The sequence below is a fragment of the Pipistrellus kuhlii genome, unplaced genomic scaffold (genome assembly GCF_014108245.1).
Source record: "Pipistrellus kuhlii isolate mPipKuh1 unplaced genomic scaffold, mPipKuh1.p scaffold_m20_p_9, whole genome shotgun sequence".
NCBI lineage: Eukaryota > Metazoa > Chordata > Mammalia > Chiroptera > Vespertilionidae > Pipistrellus > Pipistrellus kuhlii.
The window spans coordinates 18,748,800-18,767,759 of record NW_023425595.1 but is presented as its reverse complement, the minus strand read 5'-3'; the positions used below and the strand labels follow the sequence as shown (position 1 = coordinate 18,767,759).

At 36.0% G+C, this 18,960-nt stretch overlaps 1 protein-coding gene across 1 annotated transcript in view; it reads left to right on the top strand.

Moving 5' to 3' along the window:
• The window catches only part of ANO5 (anoctamin 5), a 59,326-nt gene extending 50,243 nt beyond the window's left edge, over positions 1-9,083 (top strand). The window contains exons 20-22 of the mRNA XM_045577892.1: positions 1,551-1,729; positions 4,699-4,804; positions 7,021-9,083. Coding sequence (XP_045433848.1) covers positions 1,551-1,729; positions 4,699-4,804; positions 7,021-7,221 — 486 coding nt within the window. The 3' untranslated portion in view covers positions 7,222-9,083. The remainder of the gene's footprint in view (positions 1-1,550; positions 1,730-4,698; positions 4,805-7,020) is intronic.
• The last annotated feature ends 9,877 nt before the right edge of the window (positions 9,084-18,960 follow it).

The following is an 18,960-nucleotide window of genomic DNA, read 5'->3' as shown; positions in this document are numbered from 1 at the left end:
CATTTCCCAGGCAAGACATACATGACTGCCCTAGGTTCAATCCCCAGTCAGGACCCAGTCAGGTTTTTCACATCCATGTTTTCTCTCTCTCTCAAAATTAACATTTATATATATATATATATATATATATATATATATATATATATATATATATATAACATTGGGTTAGAATAAAAATATACAAATAAGAAATTAAATTATAAAGGCACTTAATTAAAATGAAAACATAAAGGAATCAGCTAAAATCACAAGTACAGAAAATTTATAGCCGTAAATGCTTTGCCCTGGCCAATAATAAGAATTAATAAAGATATATACAGGAATAATCAATTTAGAAAACAAACAAAAAGCATATAATCCTAAGTAAACCAAGAATTGGCTCATTGAAAAGACAAATAAAACAAACAAAACTCCAAAAATCTCAAACATGTAAAAGAGTTACAAGATACAGGTGAGAATATTGAGAGACTGCTGTGTATATATGTGTTACAATAAGTCTCAAATTTATTTGAAAGTATTAATTTTTTAGAAAATAATAACTGCCAAAATTTATTTAGTGATTGAAACCTGAATGAACCAATAGCTATAGGAGTAATGTTAAAAGGTTTTTTAAAATCTACCACCAGAAATGTAGATATAGAACCAGCTGGTTTAAAGTGACTTATCAATCCTAAAAGAAACATGTTGTTTATACCATTTAGAGCTTAGGAAAAGATGGAAAAATAGCATTCCTATGAAATAAACACTGAAATTAATTGCATTTAATGGGGAAATTTACTAGCTCATGGTCTTGTATCTCTCCATTCCCTCCTCACCAAACTCCTCCACACACATGCGTGCACACATAAACACACATGCACAAACACTGTCCTAGCTTTTGGATTTGGGAGTTGATCCAGGCAACTGAATTTGTTTAAGGACACTGGAACTGCACTGTGCAACAATGAAAAATGTAGGAAATATAAAAGCAGAGTGGAAAGAGCATACTTTTTTGAAGACAGGTACACTTAGGTTCGATTTTAACTTAGTAGTCACTTTCTAGCTATGACATCTTGGACTACTAATAATTTACTGTAAATGTGTTATTTCATATTTTAGGCCAAAGACTCATATTATCATGATTTATAATAGCATTTTGCATCCATATGGCACATGGAACTGGGATTGATACAAATCAGACATTTTTAAAAAAGATTTTTATTGATTGATAGAGAGAAAGGAAGAGGGAGGGAGAAATATCAATGTGAGGAAAACATCAACCAGGTGCCTCCTGCATACCCCCAGCTGGTGTGAGTGCCTAGTGGGACCGCAGCATGCAGGAGCAAAGAATTTTCAGTAACCACCAGAGGCTTGCTCTGATGACAGTGACCAGCTTCTCGCCTTGATCTGGCTCCCACAGGAATCAAGCTTATAACTTCAGCAGTGTCCTGACCAGGAATTCAACCAGCAACCCTGACCACATGGGTTGAACTACACCAGCCAGGGAACAAATCAGATATGTTAAAAACTAGATTGCTTGCTCCTGATCTCCCTCTTGCTTTATCCTTTAGGCTTTTATTGTTGCATTTGCATCGGACATCATTCCTCGTTTAGTTTACACCTATGCCTACAGTACTGATCCCAGTGACCCTTTGAAAGGATATGTCAATAACAGCCTGTCAATATTCCTGATAGCCGATTTACCAAACACCACTGCGCCTTTGGACACACGAGACTTCTCCACTTGCAGGTTTCCTCTTGTTTTCTTAGGCTTTCATTTTACCCTCTAAATGTATTGCTAAGTTCTATATTTCATTCATGCCTTAGAACATAAAGGATTTCCTTGGGACAATAAAAATCCTATATAAATCGAGTGCATAATTTTAAAATTCACACATTCTATGATTCTGATTTGGAAATGTTGACTGTCCCAAAGTAAGAAAATACTATGGGTAAAGATGATGTAAATTTAAAATTGTTTTTTACTTTCTAAATTTATTGGAAAAATTTCTGACCAACAAATGCCCTTTGATCCCAAGGAGTAATATATTTAGTATAATTATGTTATACATGCATCTAATCTACTTGACCTTAATTATATGTTCTCAAAATAAGATAAACTGAAAAAGAAGCAAAAATATGATTGCTTCACCATCCATTCTATGTAAAGGGTTTCTTTTATGCAGTGAGTGTGAAATTGGATTTGTAAACCTTTCTACACTTAGTGTCTTGTATCCAGTGATCTTTTTATTCTAGTATTTAAAGATTTATATGTAATATGTTTATAATATATTATATTATATTATATTATATTACCGTATTTTTCCGACCATAAGACGCTCCGGACCATAAGACGCACCAGTTTTTAGAGAAGGGAAATGAAGAAAAAAAGATTCTGAAACAAATAGTGTCCTAAAATATTTTATGTGCATTAAAATCCAACATCATAGTCATAAACACATGTAATCAACCTTGTAAAGTAAACAGCAGCATTTAGAACCATTTTAGAGCCAGGCAAACACACAGAGACCACACAGAGCCGGGCAAGTAAAAAAACTTTTTTTTTTAAGTATATGTGTAGGCTATATTTGGACCATAAGACGCAGGGACTTTTTCCCCCCACTTCTGGGGGGGAAAAAGTGCGTCTTATGGTCCGAAAAATATGGTATATTATATTATATTATATTATATTATATTATTTTATATTATATTATATTACATTATACCACACCACACCACACCATACCACACCACACCACACCATACCATACCATACTATACTATACTAAAGGCCCAAAGAACTGTGCACTGCAAGGCTGTGGTTGACACAGGGGTGGGTCTCGGCCCATCCTCTGCATCCTCACCTGGCCCCTCCAACCTCGGCCCCTGGTCCAATAACAGTGCCAGCCCCACTCACACCCGATGATGACATAGAGCAATTAGGGCCTGCACCAGCAGCAAGTGTGAGCAGGGCCAGCATCATCAGTGTATGGGAGCAGTGGCTGCTGCCCCAATTGCCCCTCAGGAGCAGGGGAAATTGGGGCTGGCAGCCACAGTTCGCACCTGCTGATGGTGCCGAGTGATCAGGGCCAGCGCTGGGCACCAGCAGTGGGTGCAAGCAGCAGCTCCACGCTGGCAGCTGGTGTGAGTGCCTGGTGGGACAGCAGCATGCAAGGAGCAAAGAATTTTCAGTAACCACCAGAGGCTTGCCCTGATGACAGTGACCAGCTGCCCGCCTTGATCTGGCTCCCACACTTACCTGCTCTACCATCCCACCACAGTTGATGCCTGCCATGTTCCACACATGCCCCCCTGGTGGTCAGCACACATCATAGTGATCGATTGTTTGGTTATTCAGTTGTTCCACTGTTCAGTCTATTTGCATATTATGTTTTATATATATATATATATATATATATATATATATATATATATATACACTCTATTATATTATACTATACTGTATTGATAGAATAAACATTAATACCCCTTAATTCTTAAACCAATTGGTTCATTTTGGATTCCATCAAAGAAACAGCAAAATGTTGCATCACAGGTAGACAGAAGCATTATATGTTTCATATTTGCATCTAGAGCAGTGGTTCTCAACCTTTCTAATGCCACAATCCTTTAATACAGTTTCTCATGTTGTGGTGACCTCAACAATAAAATTATTTTTATTGCTACTTCATATCTAATTTTGCTACTGTTATGAATCATAATATAAATATCTGTGTTTTCCAATGGTCTTAGGCTCTACAGCAGCAGTTCACAACTTGTGGGTCATGACCCACAGGTTAAGATCCACTAGCAAGATCGCCTAAGACTATTTGATGGTCTTAGGCTCTACAGCAGCAGTTCTCAACCTGTAGGTCATGACCCACAGGTTAAGAACCACTAGGAAGATCGCCTAAGACCATCAGAAAACACAAATATTTATATTATGGTTCATAACAGTAGCAAAATTATGGTTATGAAGTAGCAACAAAAATAATTTTATGGCTGGGGGTCACCACAACATGAGGAACTGTATTAAAGGGTCGCAGCATTAGAAAGGTTGAGAACCACTAATCATTCTACCCATCACTACCCATTCATTGCTCTTGAAAAATGAATCTGAGACTAATCTAGAGGAATCATAACATAGCCTTTAAGAGCATGGACACTTGTGTTGTATTTCATGATGTCATCGAAGCACATCAATCTCTAGGGACTTTGTAAAAAAACAATGAGCTCACAAAGTTGAGCACTAAGAACACTCCAGAACAATAGTAAGGAATAAAACCCAAATAATACCATGCAGTGTCAGATAAGCCAAGAGAAAAGAGAGTTTCAGGAAAATAGTAATAGTTAATAATGTCACATTTTATTATTGAAATATACAATAAGATGAGGATTAAAATGTTCCTTGAGTTTAATGACAGACAGTTTAATGATTTCACTGGAGTGATGGGAAGAGTGACTGGTGTTAAGGGGTAGGAAGGGAGGGAATGGAGATGGCAATAACTGTCTGTGAAGGACAGGAGAGAAGTTTCACTTATGTCTCCTGCTACATCTATACCATATGTGAACAATATTTGGCCATGACTTTCATCTGTGCAAGGAAGATAAATGTTTCATGGTACCAGTTATCTTACTGTGACTTGAGTTTTGAAGTCAATTAAAAGAGTCTGTTAAGAGGTCTCTCTATTTGAATATTTTTGTATAAATATTTTTCAGGTATAGAGATTACAGATTTCCCCCTGGCCACATAGATAAATACTGTCATAATATGCAATTCTGGCATGTCCTTGCTGCCAAAATGACCTTCATCATAGTCATGGAGGTAAGACCTTCTTAGCATTCATTCTAGTTAGTCTCTCTGCTCCCATTAGCCTTATATTTCTAAAGATATCTCCTCAGAAAAGAAGTAGCATTATTTCAATAAATTGTTTTGATGTATTTGTTGTCATAAAAAGCAACTTAAGGATATTTTCAGTATAACGAGTGCCTGTTATTCACTTAATAACTATCAAGGTGACAGAAAAGAAAAAAAAAATATGGCTAGATTTCTTGAGGGACAGGAAAAAGGCAGGGGACCCACTGATTTTACTGAATACCTTTACATATTGGTTCCAGAGGCTATAATAACCTTGTAAGTTTGACTTAATTATTTGCTCTTGAAAAATGAATCTGAGACTTATCAAAATAAGGTATTTGGTTTAAAGATAATCAACTAATATTGAACCTGGGTTTTGATGCCAGATGTCTCACTCCCAAGATTCTGCTCTGTCCACTATATTATGTTGGAATTTCCAGTATAAGTTTAGATATAAGAATCACAGAAAAAATAAAATAAAATAAAAGAAGAAGAAGAACAAATACAGAGGTGGTATTTGACTAAGACACAAATTGAGAGCTATAAATTTTAAGACATGAAACCCAATAAGTAAGAGACAAGTCAGTGTAAGGCACTTTTTTTTACTCTACAGTAAATCTCAATAATGGAAAAGTTTAATGCAAGCACACACAAAGTCTGATCAGTTTTTCTTTATTTTTTATATATGCAAGTGATTTTAAAAATCAAATAATTTTGCATGTTAAAGAAAAGAGAGCAGTCTTATGTAGTATTCCTCCACATCCCCCGCCCCCTCTCCCTCTCTATTTCTCTCTCTGTTCTTTATCACTTTTCTCATTTCTACATTTTTTTCATCATCTTTCAGTCTGGTAAACTGCACTAGGAATCTTTTGATATTTTTCTTTTGTTTATTCATTACTAGAGGCTCGATGCACAAAGATTTGTGCAAGAACGGGCCCTCCTCTCCCTGGCTTCCGGCACAGACTTCACTCTGGCCCAGAGCTGCCTTTCTGCCTTCCCACGCTGCCCAGAGGCCCAGAGCTGCTGGGGTGGTGCAGAACACCTGCACCCTGCCCTGCCTTCAGCCGCTCAGTGCCTATGTATGCAAATTACCTGCCATATTTGTTGGATTAATTTGCATACTCACTCCTGATTGGCTGGTGTGCATTGCAAAGTTATAGTCAATTAGCATGTTACTCTTTTGTTAGGTAGATTTTTACTAATGTTTGTAATTATCGCAGGCTCTGATTCATTGTCTTTTTGGGATTTTTCTTTAACTTCTCTTGTATTAATTACTATATTTTCTGCAATCTATGTTTCTCCCATTTTTGGATTGATAGCTTACTTTTAATGAAGTACACCTTTCAGTAATTTGCTGAGCAAAATTATGGCCATCATTTTTTTGAAAACTTGCATATTAAAAACATATGTTCTTTCATTATTGATGATTAATTGGTTTGAAATTCAAGATTGAAAGTCCTTTTCCCTGAAAAATGTTTAACCATCTTTATTTTGGTATCCTGAATTTTTTTTAAAGACATTGCTCTATTTTCTGTTAGCTTTTTCCTGGGTTAGGGCCAGTGTTATTATAAAATGCAAATGCAACACCATTCTGATTCCCTAGTCTTTATGATTTTTTTGTTGTTGTTTTTTCTTTTTTTTTTTTTTTTTTTTTTTGTTAATCCTCAAATCAAGGATATTTTTCCATTGATTTTGTTTTTAGAGAGAGTGGGAAGGAGAGGGAGAGACAGAGAGAAATATTGATGTGGGAGAAACACATTGATTGTTGCCTCCTGTCCACACCCCTACCAAGGTCAGGGAACCATTGCAAGTTTAAGTGCCAGCTTTCTCTACTCTAGAGTCTGTTATTACTATACCCTACATTCTTTTTGTCTTTGTTGGTTATATTACCTTTTAAAATTCATTTTCAAGTATTTCATTAGGTTTTTAGGAAGAAGTATAGAAAAAAGTATATTCAATAACGTGTTCAACTTCAATTTCTACATTACATATTTTAGAATGTATTTATTTGTTTACTATTGGTATTTGTAGGAAAATTCCAGGACAGGGGCCATATCTTTTTTATTTTCCTGGCTTCCTGCATTGAGCACAGTTTATTGAATGAATGAAATTATTTGTAAGAGCTTCCTGCTGAACATTTGGCAATTCTAACACTGTTATTTTATGGTGTGTTTTTTTTCTAGCACATTGTGTTTTTAGTTAAGTTTTTCTTGGCTTGGATGATCCCTGATGTTCCAAAAGATGTTCTGGATAGAATTAGGCAAGAAAGGATAATGGCAGTCAAGATTCTCCATGACTTTGAACTTAAGAAATTAAAAGAGAACTTGACAATGGATCCTACTTTACTTGCCAAGGAATTCATCGTTCAGGAAAACAAAGTATAGCTGGCTAAATCAACAGTCTAGTCAACAAAATGAGTAAGCAGCTGGTAGCCTGTCTGGCTTCACATTTTCCCTAGATTAGGGCCAGAGGCCAGAATCCATGTGTCAATTTTATCCCTTCTCCGTCTTTTTTAACTCAAAGTTCTTGTACACTTTTATAGAGGCCAACTTTGTGAGGTCAGAAGAATACCTTCTCTGCTCCATTGGCTGGGCCCTCCCTAGATATTGTTTTCTGGGATTCTATAAATGATTGTTAAAAGTACATGTGGAATCAGAATATGGAAAATCATGGAATGTTGCAGTTTATAATCCAACATTGGACTAGTGCTGTCCAGTCACCTTCCAGTGCTTCTGCACATTTTCATGGTCTTCTACTGAGTTGTTTCATATCACTTTCCCATCAAGAAAAATGTTGAGACAAAGAAAAAAGAAGTGAAGGGGCTTAAGAAGCCATATTTATCCTGCTATTTCAGACTATGTAAATGAAAAACCAAAATCTATGACATGAGAAGACTCACATATTAAGCATATTGGGTAAAAATCACGGTAAGGGTATGTTTCTGAAGTAGTCCTGAATAAGTGAAACTTTCATAAGAATCCCAGGTAGTCCTTCAGGTAAATGCAAAATTGCTTTTTCAAGAGACTGAACATTTGGGTTTCAACAAGAGATTAACAATTCAGTTGTTTAAAGATAACGTTTTGGTAAAAATAGTTTGAAGACTGGATTGTTTTATCTGGAAAAGAGCATTAAGAAGTTATTAGATTGTTTCAGGTCTTTGAGTAAATGAAAGACATTTTAAAGCAGCAATGTCTTTTCTTTATAGTTAAGAAATTCAAGACAATGCATATTGATTAATTTATTGATCTTAATATAAAAATTGTTGAATTATTTTAAAAATTATTTGTCTTCTACAATGCCTTTTTTCATCATGAAGCTTGTTTGAGCATTAGCTATTTGTATGTTAGCCACAAGTTGTTTATGGAATTTGATTTTTTTGTTTAAAGTAATCTCAAATCTTTTAATGCACTTACAACCCTTTACATTGATTCATCCCTTTACACAGTGTTCAGCACCTTACCCCTACGCCTTTGACACCCAGAGGTATTGTTGGCTATTGATTTGATGTGATTTGACATCAATCACAGAGTTTAACAGCAAAAGTGGATCAACTAAATCAGAATGAGGTGGTGAAATTGATAGCTAAATTTAAAAAAAAAAGTTGCATTATTACTCTCATACGTAGGTCTATGGCACATATACACTCATTCTTATTCTTATTTCCCTTAAAAATGCTATAGACACATATATAGCATATATTTTTAACTTTACAGAGTGAGAGATACAGGTCAACTCGAATCTCTAGTTTTAAATTATACTTAAGTGCCAAAGGAATAATATTTTTTAATTGCACACAAAAGAAATGATATTGCAAAAAAATTTTTAAGTGGTGTTTCATTGTTTGATGCTAATGTATTTTGTGGAATTGTCAGTATTAAGTATATGTCAGGAAGTATTAACCAATGTATTTGCTTTGGTTAATATTAAGCATTTAGATCTGAGGATTATGAATTTTATAAAACTATGAGATAGTTATCCCAATATTCGCAGTAATAATTTGTCATCCACTAGGTAGATTTTTATGAACATTTTTGTGTAATTTGAAATTCATTGTTGAGGCATGATTTCACATGTGGAAGAGATATATTTCTTGCTTGAGAAATCCAGTCAGTGTTACTATGAAGTAAGCCACAGATACAGTATGTTTGACCTGTTAAATAAAACCACATTACTACGGTGTTGTACATTGTGCATAGCTCATATTGTTCCTTCTTAGGTGTTAATAAAAATTAGAATGTGGAAACTGTTTTTTATGGCTTTTAATTTTTGTGGCCTAACAATATTTATAGAGCTGGATTGTAAGAAAATAAAAACATATTTCTCTCATAAGGTTGTCTGTTCATTCCTATCCTAAACTAACTCAATTTTAGATTTCTAGAATGTATGGAAGACAAGAGAGGAAATGGTAATTTTTAGTCTTTATGATTAGTTGATATTTTTCTTTTAAAATATTGATACTTTGTATTCATGTTTCAATCTTCCACAAAGAGTTTCTCATAGTTTCACAGAATTTAAAATGAAATATAAGTATATTCATCACTTTCATAAAAACTCTCTAGTCCAAGTCTAAAGCCAAATCCATTCAGATTGACTTGTCTTATCTAATTTAACCTATTGGTTAATATGGGAGGGCTGAATTAATAGCATATGGCTATCAAATGTAATTTGATTTTATCAGCATGGCAGATCTGTTTATCATCCAATCAAACCCACAGTTACTTTTTTAGAAATGTTCCAGGAAACATTTGAGATTTTATTTGACATAATTTTATTTTATTTTATTTTATTTATTATTATTTTTTTAATTTTATGTCTCCTTTTCTTTCTTTCTTTTTTTTTAAATATATTTTATTGATATTTTACAGAGAGGAGGAAGGGAGAGAGATAGAGAGCTAGAAACGTGGATGAGAGAGAAACATCGACCAGCTGCCTCCTGCACACCCCCCACCGAGGATGTGCCCGCAACCAATGTACATGCCCTTGACCGGAATCGAACCGGGGACCTTTCAGTCCGCAGTCCAATGCTCTACCACTGAGCCAAACCGGTTTCAGCTCTTTTTTTTTTTTTTTTTTTTAATCAATCTTTATTGTTCATATTATTACAAAGGTTCCTCATTTCTTCCCCCCTCCAACAGGCTCCCCCCCCCCCCCCCTGCCCTCTCCCTACCCCCCATTGTCCTCATCCATAGGTGCACAGTTTATGTTCAGTCTCTTCTGGCATCCACCACTCCCCCTTTCCCTGAGAACTGTCAGTCCACTCCCCTCCAGTCTCCTGGACTCTACTACAATCAACAGCTAATATTGTTCATCAGGTTTTTCAATCTCCTTTTTTGTTGTTGTTATTGTTGTTGTTGTTGTTTTAATTAATAAACTTTTACACTTCTAAGAATAAATTTTAAAATCTAATAATTTTAAACCTTGTTTTTTTCTGCCCTGGAAATTGAGAAGCAAACTTGTTTACATGTAAACTTGCCCTTAGGCTATCAAAAGGTGTAGCCATTCAAATGAAAATGAACACATTGTTTAAAGATAGCTGCTGATAGGAATTGGATTACCTGTTCTGGATGGGAAGGGCTTGTCCTCCCCCTTCTCCATTAAAATTAAGGTGTTAGCTTTAAAACCTCTAAATACAAATGCTGAAAAATACATAACTCTTTTTAAATGTCATCCCTAATCCTTGCCTTCATCATGTTTTCTTTGAACATAAGAAGCAGAATCCACTTCAAAACATTTATTTTAGAGTGATTCATCAAGAATGGAGCATCTTAATTAAATGGAATACTCTTATTTTTGCTGTATCTCATGACTCCTCCTAGATTTAATATTCTTTATCTAAGCCATTAAGCGAATTACCAAGGAGAAGAAGGAAAGAAGATGGTAAAGAGGAGAGGGACCTAGGAAGAAGGAGATAAAAGAGTTCTCTCCTTATGAAACTGCATGTTTCCATGGGAGAGAGTTGTTTGTGTAAAGTGTCATGGTGCAGCTGTTGGGGCAGGGGGAGGCTAAATGGAAGGTCTCTTTCCTTAGCCATCAAATAAGGATGAGAGAAAAACCAAACAAATTTCAAATTGGAAACTATTATGTGTCAAAAGTAACACTGATTCCAAGTGATTTTGTGGTGTCATATGTTATGTGTAGTCCTGGATCTCTACTGATTGACTCCAGGTGAGGGTGAGGAATTTGTATTGCTCATTCAAAAGGTGAATGTATTGTTTTGAAAGAACCTTTCTACTACTTGTTTTTAATTAGTAATAGTTTTTATCAATTAATGTTTTAAGAAAAATAGCATTGCAAGAAGTACCATTGGCCAGGCTTACAAGTCTATTACCATGATTCACTGATTATTCTGTTATTTTTTTCTAGACAAGTTATTAATCTTTTCCTTTATGTGTTACAATTTGAATATGTTAGTTATTCCAGCATTATTATTTCAGCATTAAAAATTCATGATAACATATTTTTCAAAAAGATAGCGTCTTTCAAAGTGTGTGAGATTCCTGCTTTCATCACTCCAAAATGTATTTAAAATGTATTTATTTTCTGTGAGTGAATATATGCCATGCAGTTGAACAAAGAAAATAAGTTCTGTTTTTTCTTTTCTTCCAATTTGTATGTGTGTGTGCACCTGTGGGAGGAAGTAGGTATGCAGGGAAAGTTGCTATTAAGTAACTCAGTGAATGAAGTAATCCTTATTTTTAAACTATATTTTGACATGAACTCAATTTGTTCTGATAGTAAAACACTGATATAATTTTTTTTTCCTGAATTTGAGTGTTTTAAGAGGTTTTTAAGTCATTTTTTTTGTTAGAAACATTAAAATGCATCACATACAACATATTTAATTCACAGGATTACAATTGTTACATTTAGAATTGCAAATTCTTGAAATAGAGGTCAGAAGGCACAAAAAATGGAGGTGGTAGTAGTTTTGTTTTGCCTCTTTATTTTTTCTTTTTCGTGAGATGATATAGAAGTGAATAGAAAGATCCAATGACATAATAGTAAGTTAATATATTTTCTGAATTTCCTTCCATTTCTGTCTTTCCCCAGAAGAAATCCACAACCATCTTCTCTGGACTTCTTGGGCTACTTGTGAGAAATGCATATCCCTTGTCCTACCTTAGGTCTTCAAAGGCAGAAAGAACCTCTGAGAGAGGAACCTTAAAACAGTCTTCAGCGTTACAAAATATCTGAAGGATGTTATGCTGACATAGTGTTATAGTTTGCTAGTATCTTTAAAAAACGAAAGTTTTTATTGAACTTTTAAGGAGAGAGGAAGGAAGAGTGAGAGAAAGAAATATCAATGACAGAAAATCATTGATGGGCTGGTTTCTGCACGCCCCATACCAGGGATTGAGCCTGCAACCCAGGCATGTGCTATGGTTGGGAATTGAACCAGTGACCTCTTGGTACACAACTTGATGCTCACCACTGAGTAACACCAGCTAAAAAACTAGTGTTATTCATTCATTCATTTATTTTAATTTTTTTTTTTTCAGAGCAGAAAGGAGAGAGATAAAACAAAAAACAAACAAAAAAAAAACATCAGTGGTGAGAAAGAATCATTGATTGGTTGCCTCCTGCATACCCCACAATGTGGATGGAGTCTGAAACCTGGGCACATGCCCTGACTTGGTTCATAGGTCGACACTTAACCACTGAGCCATGCCAGATGGGCTAGTATACTTTTTAAAAACTGAATTTATTGTGATGACATTGGTTCACAAAACCATATTTCTATAATACCTAGGGTAAGTGTGTGAACCATTTGTCATAAAAATATACCCCATGTTCAGGGTTACCTTTTCGGGGTATAAGATGAATGAGAATTTCACAAAAATACCAAATTCTCTAGCCTCAAGCATTTTTTAATAACATCAAACACTAATTTACCAATCCAACCATTAGGGAAGTATGCCAAGTCATGTAGACTCGAGATTTTCAAATTTTTAGAAGTCCTCTAGTCCTGTGCAGAAGTAATTGAAATCTTATATCCTAATAGCCATAGACCTGTAGTCTCTACTTAATATTTTTTTTAAGAGGGAAAATAAGATAAAAGTATTTGCTATCATCACTATGTTCAAGAAAAGAAAAAAAGTGAATACCAACCAGAAATTAAGGTGAATACATCACATTTTAAGTATTTGAAAGAACAGATAGATTTCTAGTCAGAATTTAATCAGGACAGCAAAGCTACTGTGAAAATTGTAGAATAAAGAATTTGTTATATGAAAGAGGTCTTTTGAAATTGTGGGAGGAACTGGGAAGTGATGGCTGGAAGGGAGACTTGGAAGGTAAGAGAAAAGTCATCCCTCAGCTCTCCTGAAACGTGGACAAGTTGGAGCAGACCTGGATACTCAAGTGCTGACGTGAGTCTGGGAAGGAAGTTATTGAAGAAGTCTATGGAAAACTGCTCCCACAGAGCTACTCCTGTGAGTTTGCAGCCACACTTATCGGCTTGGGGCCACTGCTGGTCCAGAAGACCTGGACCTGGACTGGAAAAGAGTGAAAAAGAGCTAGAGCCCATTAGATGGTTCCTTTTCTGTGTGACCTTCATCATATCTGGTCCCAAAGACCTTCAGAGAGAAATAGCTGCTGCTTCACTTCTGTCTTCCTCTTGCAAACCTAACCTGACACCATATTAGAAAGACTACTGGTAAGTGCAGATCCAGTTAACCAGGTTGACACTATGCAAACTGCCATCTAGACAAGCCAACAAAGCTTTGTCATCTGAACAATGTGATTAAAAACAAAACAAAAAAAACCAAAAAACTTAATTTGCCCATTCAGCATGGCTCAGTGGTTGAGCATCAACACATGAACCAGGAGGTCACAAGTTCAATTCCTAGTCAACGGGAATGCCAATGATTCTCTCATCATTGTTTCTGTCTCTTCCTTTTTGAAATCAATAAAAACATATTTAAAATATTCTGAAAAGTCACATACCAGAGTACATATTTGTATTATTCCAATAATAAGAAATTCTAGAAGAGGCAAAAGAATAGTTACAGAAAAATGGATCAAGGGCACAAGGCTAGGTATAGAGGTGGGACTGACAAAAAAAAAAAAAAAAAAAAAAAAAAAGGCATGACAGGAGATTTAGGAATGAAGGAAATCCATGGTTATGGTGTACCTATTTAACTTTTTATATATGGGTATTCATTTGTCAAAACTCATCCATCTCAACCTCAGATGAGTAACATCTATATATGTCAATGGCATCAACTAAATTTTAAAAATTCTGAAGTAGATATTATACCCCTATGGCTATCTATTTAATGCCCCAATATTATGGGGCATTAAATAGATAGCCATACGTCTCCTCTCCAAGTTGGGGTGTGCTTCTGATTCTTAACTTGGTTTTCCTAACTAGCCAAAACAATATCCAAAATTAAGGATAATGTAAATGAATGAAAAATTCTACAGAGCCAGAAAGTACCTAAATCTATCTTGGTCTCCATTGTAGAAACTGTAGTTCTCATAAAGTAGCAATTTGATGATGACAATGCCACAAAATTGATGCTGCAAAAACAAAGTCTGCTTTCTCTTTCACACGTCTTACTCTTGGCTCAGGAGAAAATTACATGACTGTATCCAATACACTTTTAGGCATCTACATTTGTCGAATGAATGGAACATAATTATTTATTGTGTGCTTACCATTACACATCATCCTTATATTATTCTCTTTTTGAGGTATTATTTGAACTAAAGAAAAAAAATTAGTCACAGAAGTACACTAACCTATCAATGTATTGCTAATAAATGCCAGAAAGAGGATTTGGGTTTATTTATTTTTATGAAAATGCATTTTTTAAAAATATTAACAATGGTATTGACATATCATGCCACTTATCATCATGCCACTCCAATATCTACATTATTTTAGTATCTTAAATAATGAACAATGGATTCACCATATTTTCATTGTTGACTTAACATATCACACACATACTTGGAAATAAATCTACAGTTGACTCTTGAACAACATAGATTTGAACTGTGTAGGTCTGCTTATACATAGATTTTTTCCCCCCAATAAATGCGCAGTTGGTACTTAGTATTCCTGGACCAGAAAGAGGATTTAGGTTCAGGGCTAAGTAGACTGGTTCTTAATTACTATGCTATATTTTCCACTATGTGCCCACTTTCATATATTTGTACAGGAGGAATTTCTGAGAAATAAAATGTAGTGATAGTGGTTCAACATTATATTCTGGCAGAGCAGGTCATTTTAATGGATGGCATCTCCTATCCCTGGAAGCTTTCCTTGTCCCCAGGCTGAGACCTTTTGAGTCTTTTATTGCTACTCTATTTGTCACAAATTTTTCTAAGAACAGTTCCAACCTCACTCCTGTACTCTGGCAAAACCAGTCTTTCTTAGAAACTTCCAAGTGCTAGGATAGTGGGGATCTGAAGGGAGAAATATGCATTTGATTATGTGCTGGGCACCATGCTAACTCAAGCATTTTACATATTATGTACTATTTTATTTGTCAAGACACTTTTGTAAAATAGGGATTGCTATCTTTATAGCATAAATAAAGAAACTGAGGCTCAGGTGGATAGTTTCTCAAGACTGTAACAATGGGGCCAATGTTTTTGTTTGTTTGTTTGTTTTTAAACCTACTGAAAAATGAGATGAATTAGCTATCTGCTTTTAAAAAGTAGTTTAAGTATGATAGTTGGAAGTTTCACTTCCAACACAAACGATTTCTGAAGGCTGCCCTGGAATATTTGTGACATAAGTTGACATACTGGGACAGATATAATTAATTGTTATTCTCATAAACAGTGAGAAAACAAGAGGCAAGATGCTAGAAAAAGCCAGTAAAGGAGAAGCAAGGATACGAACAGGGCTGTGCTGAGAGAGACAACTCCAATATGTCAGCAGCAAGTGGCTTTGACGCATCTCTGATGGATCCTGGATCCTGAGAGAGTAGGGCTTGAGGTGTGGGAATGAAATGCCTGCATCAGCTGTGTCCTTGCAGCAGGACGATTCCAGGGAAAAGGGAGAAGGGGGCTGGACGCACCATGCTTGCTCACAGTTTCTTATCTTGGCAAAATGTTCTTCCTAGGATTATAGAAGTCACTTTGCTTCTTATGGAATCACCAACATATTGAAGGGGGGAAATTACAAGGGTTAGCTGCAGGAGTTTTTAAATAGAGGACAAAGGGGGTTTCACTTAAAAACAAGTCAGGCAATGTGTGTTCTTAATCACTTGCTTTTCGTACTGGACCCTCAATTTCCATTAATCTCTTCTTCCTTATATCCTTCACTATTATTTTTTCGTCTTCTAATCATCTGATCAGAGCAACCCAGTGAAACTTCTCACCATTGATAACTGTCTCATTCCTTGTTTGGAAGAGACATAAAATGTTCTAACCTATCTCTTCTAGGACAAATCTGCAGAATCAGGACATAAAGTTTTGAAGGAACAAAAAAAGACATGACATAATTCCTTAGTTGTACAGAAATCTGTGCTGCAGCAGCAATTATGCACCAGCTTTTACATAGCAGTTTTTAACAATTTAAAACTATTTTACATCTATAGTTTTATCAATACTATATTCAAATATGACATTGTCCTTACTCATATTTTGTTCAAATGTTAAACAAATAGTATGACAGAGAAGAACAAAAAATCATATTAGAAAACAGCTCACAACACAGATGAATGAGGCTAAATAGGAAAAAAAAGACAGGACATCCAAGGCAAGTTAGGGATTACCATCCTTAGACACTGTCAATCTACATTATTGGCAGAGAAATATGAAGTGGAGTATGAGTTAGTGAGAGAGAAAAACAAAACAAAACAAAACAGGTTACATAAATAGCATGATTAACTTAAACCCCTATCAGTTAAGATAGTTACTTCACCAGGCTATAATGGCCTGAAACTAGACATTTATTACCTTAGATACAAGATGTCTCAGAGATAGAAAGTTCCAGGACCTTCTCTGTTTTAATTATACCAGCAATATCACCAGCCATTCTTTCCTTCCACTCTGCCATGCTTCACTGCTGGCTTTTATTCTCATTTTCATGATTTCGTGTTTGAGATGGCTTCTATATCTCTAATTGTCATGGTGGTATTTGAAGCAGGAAGAGGGTGTATTAGTCAGAAACCTTAATTGAAGATAATAAATTCACTCATGCTAGTTTAAGCTTAAAAGTAACTTACAGTGTATTCAACAGCTTGTGAAGCTATTGGAAGGATGGGGAGAAGGACCCCCACCCACGTTAGCCTCTAGTAGAAAATGTCAAAATCCGACTGCAAAACACACCAAAAACTTCCACCAGTGCCACTGCTTAGCACAAAATCCCAGAAACTAGGTTTCTTAAATCTTGAATTTCCTACAAAACCTGCATTGACAATGTGTCCCCAGCCCATGGATGACCTGCAGTCAGGTCTGCCTAGTCCTGAGCAGGTTCCTGAGGACACGAGACCTTTAGTGGCAAATAGCCACTAGGAAACAGCCACCGTTGACACCGATGACACCGATGATACCAAAAACCAGGTACCTCAACCATCAACCATCTACAATAACAAATGGAAACCACATGGACCCTGTTTTCCATCAGTGCTCCCTCTCAGGTGGTTTCCATGAGGGCGGTGGGGAGGTGGGGCTCGGATTGCATACCCAGTTACAAGAGCCTCTCTTCTGCATCAAGCAATTCAAAAGATAATGAGAGTCCTGAACACAGTACTCAAATGTCTACTTCAAAGGGGAGGGGCAGTGGTTGTTTGCCACCAGTGTCAGTGGAGGAGTCCATTGGCCATGTCTGCCACAAGGACTCACAGAAATCTACTATATATTTTTCTATGTTGACACCAAATTGTGTCTGCAACAGTCATTCTCTTGCTGTTGTTTGGTTGTTTTTATTCGTTTTCATGTGGATTTTTTTTTCCTTCAAGATAAGGTCTGCAGGTCATCAGCACAGAATTGACTGAGATTTAAACACACACACACACACACCACACACACCACTGATATTTTACTAGCACATTTAGAATCCTTGACTCACTCTGGAAATATATATAAGTCACAGTCCCTGGGAGTTGAGGCCTGAGGGGAATCTGTCAGTCCTCCCAAAACCTGTGTGATTCATGACTCACTTTAGAAAGGAAATGACATGTCCACCAGAGTTTTAAACTGGGTCAGTCTGATGGCAAACCTGTGCCACTGAATTGTCACTATGCTGTAAAGGCCATGCAGAAATGAAAATCACATGCTCTTCAATGGGCATAGTTGGTCCAGAACACCCATTTATTCTTAGGGTGGTGAATAATTTTCGATTTTAAAGCTGCCTTTTTATATTCATGCAACATTATTTTTTTCCCCCTAGACTGTGGAGAAGCACTTAAGAAGCTGCAAGATCCTGAGGAGTCGCCAGCCCTCCTCACACTGAGGTGCTGTTGCCCAAAGCCACACTTCACCAATAGGAACCAGACCTGCATTGCCTGGTCTATTCACTGCCCTCCCAGAAGTCTTTCTCCTTCTCCAAGAGGCTCCCGAGGGCCTGAAACAGATTGAATTTTCTGAACCTTCTATTTACAAAATTCTGGTTTTAAATAGGATTGTAAAGGTTTATTTTTTTTTTTATCAGAGAAATGTACACTTGAAGCCTATGTGATCCTATTGACCAATGGCACCTAAATAATTGTAATTGAAATGGTCATGGGGATGTAAAATATAGCATAGGGGATACAGTCAATACTATTGTCACTACTGTGAATGGTGACAGATGGATACTAAAATTATTGGGGTGAACACTTCCTTAAGTATATAAATATCTAATCACTATGTTGTACACCTGAAACTAATATAATAACAAATGCCAATCCTAACTGAAAAGGAAAGAAAAATATTCTATAAAAAGGTTGTAATACAGGAAATTATTTGGGAGCAGTGGTGGTAGGCAGCGCTTTGGTTGGGCTGTCTAGCTCCTTTGGTTAGAGAAAATCTCTGATGAGCACAAGGCCACTGGTACCTACTGATCTGCAACACTATTCTTGGGCCCAGATTGCAATCCTAGATTTGGCAGATAAGCTGGTTCGTTCATTCACTTACCCAACCAGAAGCCAGCGACTGATAAAAATATATTAATGCTAATTAAC